Below are 3,938 nucleotides of genomic sequence, written 5' to 3' on the forward strand. Positions count from 1 at the left end.
TTCCAATGAACACCCAGGACTGATCTCCTTTAGAATGGACTGGTTGGATCTCCTTGCAGTCCAAGGGACTCTCAAGAGTCTTCTCCAACATCACAGTTCAAAAGCATCAGTTCTTCGGCGCTCAGCTTTCTTCACAGTCCAACTCTCACATCCATACTTGACTACTGGAAAAACCATATCCTTGACTAGATGGGCCTTTGTTGGCAAAGTAATGTCTCTGCATTTGAATATGCTATCTAGGTGGTCATAAATGGAAGCTCACAAATTCTCAATAATTATCGATGGCTTAAACATAAGCTATGGAGAAGGCAATGGCACCCCACTCCAGTACTCTTGCCTGGAAAATCCCATGGACAGAGGAGCCTGATAGGCTGCAGTCCATGGGGTCGCTAAGAGTCAGACACGACTAAGTGACTTCAATTTCACTTTTTACTTTCATGCATTGGAGAAGGAAATGGCAACCCACTCCAGTGTTCTTGGCTGGAGAATCCCAGGGACAGGGGAGCCTGTTGGGCTGCCATCTATGGGGTCCAATACAGTCGGACACGACTGAAGCGACTTAGCAGCAGCAGCAGCAAACATAAGCTAATGTATGTGAGAGCCTTTTGGCATCCGGAAAGTATAGAATTATGAATGAAAGGAATTATCTAGACAGAGCACTAAGAGAATTCAGGACAGCTTCAGTTTCCTTGCAGCCCTCAAATAACACAGAGTGTCTGGCGTCCATGACAATGAAAGGAGATGCTTCCATATTAAAGGCACAGAATCTGATCACATGAATAGTATTAGACTGAACTACATGAAGTAACTAATAGTTGATCATTTTTAACCTACAGAAAAAGGCAATTTTATATGTGTAATACATATATATTCTTATATATTCTTATTTATATATTCCTATACATATGTTCATGTGTATGTATGTATATGAATATAGTTCAATCTATATCTGTATGGGATATATACACATATGTATATGCCCCAGGTTCCATATATGTTTTTATACAGTTCATCTATGTATGTATATATAAACACACATTACCATATATATGTGAATATATATGCATCCCATCTCTGACGGCTACATCAGCTACATGCCTGTGAAATTTATATCATTTATGTTGTCATTTCCTAAAAGCTTAAAAGCAGAAAGAACACTAATTCTTAATACCATAAAGATTTTGTTATAAGGCTGACATATGAATTTAATTAGTAAATGCATATAAAGTGTTAGTTGGTCAGTCGTGTCCAACTCTTTGCTACCCCATGGACTGTAGCACACCAGGCTCTTCTGTCCATGGAATTCTCCAGGCAAGAATACTGCAGTGGGTTACCATTTCCTTCTCCAGAGGATCTTCCCTACCCAGGGATCAAACCCGGGTCTCCTGCATTGCAGGCAGATTCTTTACCATCTGAGACACCAGGGAAGGCCAATAATGTATGAAAAACCCTTAGCATAGTGCTGGTAACATAGTATAATCCGCTAAGTGTTCACCATCATTATGAAAGATAGTCTGTGGACTATTTTGTTTGGGGAGCTATCCTGGCATCAAGTGGTGTTAAGCCATTTCTAGAGGACCAATGAGTTTATAGCTATAGGTCAACGGCACTAACCAGGGTCCCAGGAGGTGTTTCACAAGGCTCCAATACCACCACCTCAGCCCAGAAACACCTGAGATCAGTTTATAGAGACTCATCTACTATTTCTGCCACAGTGAAGTATTATGGTTTGGCTCCATCTCATTGGCATAAACTATCCCAGCATGTTTATAGAAAATATTCTCACAGAAGAAAGGGACCTTGCCTTTCTTCTTCACTGCTGCGTTTTCAATCATGAGTAGATGGCAGGGTTCATACTCAATGTTCAATAAATAATGGTTGAATGAAACAGCAAACATCCTCTGGCCTTTGTGCAATGAGGTCTTGTTGGCTACTTCTGGGTGTGATGTTTCCTGGATCCAGACTGGGATAGAGCAAGGATGCATGCATCCACAGGGGCTAGAAATGAATAGGAAGATAGTTTAAAATTCATTGTTTTCTCAGAAAATGCAGTTCAGAATATATCCCTACCATTCGTCCTGATGTTCCTAAACCCTCTTTATCCCCAGCACGGTATGAGACCTGAGAACCAGAGCAGCGTGTCCGAGTTCCTCCTCCTGGGACTCCCCATCCGGCCAGAGCAGCAGGGTGTGTTCTTCGCCCTGTTCCTGGGCGTGTACCTGACCACGGTGCTGGGCAACCTGCTCATCCTCCTGCTCATCAGGCTGGACCCTCGCCTCCACACCCCCATGTACTTCTTCCTCAGCCACTTGGCCCTCACTGACATCTCCTTTTCATCTGTCACCCTCCCTAAGATGCTCATGAACATGCAGACACGATGCCAAGCTATCACATATGCAGGGTGCATTTCACAGGTGTATTGCTTTATATTCTTCGGTTGCCTTGACAGTTTTCTTCTTGCCGTGATGGCCTATGACAGGTACGTGGCTGTGTGTCACCCTCTCCACTACACTGCCATCATGAGGGATGAGCTTTGCGTCATCCTAGTGGCTGGGTGCTGGCTCGCTGCTTGTGCCCAGGCTCTGTTGCACACCCTCCTTGTGGACCAGTTGACTTTCTGTGCAGGGACTGTCATCCCTCACTTCTTCTGTGATCTCGCTGTTGTGCTCAAATCCTCCTGCTCTGACACCTCCCTCAATGAGCTGCTCATCCTCACTGAAGGAGGACTGATCTTCACCTTGCCTTTGAGTGGTATCCTGGGCTCCTATATCCGCATGGCAGCTGTCATCCTGAAGGTCCCCTCCTTCACAAGAATCTTCAAAGCCTTGTCTACCTGTGGTTCTCACCTCTTTGTAGTGTTTTTATATTATGGGACAATTGCAGGTGTGTACTATTTCCCCTCATCAGGCAACTCCAAAGTCAAGGACATAGTTGCTTCATTGATGTACATGGTGGTCACCCCCATGCTGAACCCCTTCATCTACAGCCTGAGGAATAAGGATATGAAACATGCTCTTCAGAAAATTTTCAGAACCATGGGCACCGCTGACTATCGTTAATTCCTTCCCTATGCAATAGGCACTCATGAGGCTGTAAAATATGTTTCCTCTAGAAGTTGTAACTTGGACAAATCTTATCACTGACACCATTTTTCTTTTAGTCTCATTTTATATTTTCTCTCATCTTTTTCTTAACCTGATTTTTTCCCCCTATCTGCTCTCTGAATTCTATGTATTAATGTTTCTGCACTGAAATTCCAACCACTCCTATGATGGTCACTGCAAGCTGTGAGACTTTGAATCCACTTCCCTGAGATTTTAGTTTTCTTGTCTCCATATTTTTCTTCAGTAATCTTCTTGTCTTGTACTGATATCAACACATAGTCATATGAATTTTCTTAATACCACCAAATTTCTCTTATTTCATGTGTGAGGAATTCAGAAGAAGTTACCAAACTGGTTTATCTATGGAATGGTATCAATTACAGCTGGCATTAATTAATATACAATTTTAACGTGCAATTTATTTAATCCTCAGCACCATCCTCTTATAAGGATGCTAACATTTTCCAAATTTACAGAGAAGCAAAGAAAAGTCCAGGCTTTCCAGATGGCACTAGTGGTAAAGAACACACCTGCCAATGCATGAGCCATACAAGACAAAGATTCTATCACTAGGTGGGGATGATTCCCTTGAGGAGAGCATGGCAACCCACTCTACTATTCTTGCCTGGAGAATCCCATGGACAGAGCAGACTGGCAGGCCACAGTCCATAAGGTTGCAAAGAGTCAGACACACCTGAAGCGAATTATCACACACACACACTCAGAAGTCCAGAGAAATCAAGTAAGTAACTGCCCTTACTTACATGTCTCAGACACATATGGCTTTAAAACCATGTGTTTAATCAGATTATTTTATTGCCATTATCTTGATTT

At 42.7% G+C, this 3,938-nt stretch overlaps 1 protein-coding gene across 1 annotated transcript; it reads left to right on the forward strand.

The window, feature by feature from the left end:
- Window positions 1–2,114: 2,114 nt before the first annotated feature.
- Window positions 2,115–3,059, forward strand: LOC104991563 (olfactory receptor 1J2-like). The gene has a single exon (XM_010844102.1). It carries the CDS (start codon window positions 2,115–2,117, stop codon window positions 3,057–3,059), a length of 945 nt encoding a protein of 314 aa, XP_010842404.1.
- Window positions 3,060–3,938: the final 879 nt, after the last annotated feature.

This window comes from Bison bison, unplaced genomic scaffold (assembly GCF_000754665.1).
Source record: "Bison bison bison isolate TAMUID 2011002044 unplaced genomic scaffold, Bison_UMD1.0 scf7180017864193, whole genome shotgun sequence".
NCBI classification, from domain to species: Eukaryota; Metazoa; Chordata; class Mammalia; order Artiodactyla; family Bovidae; genus Bison; species Bison bison.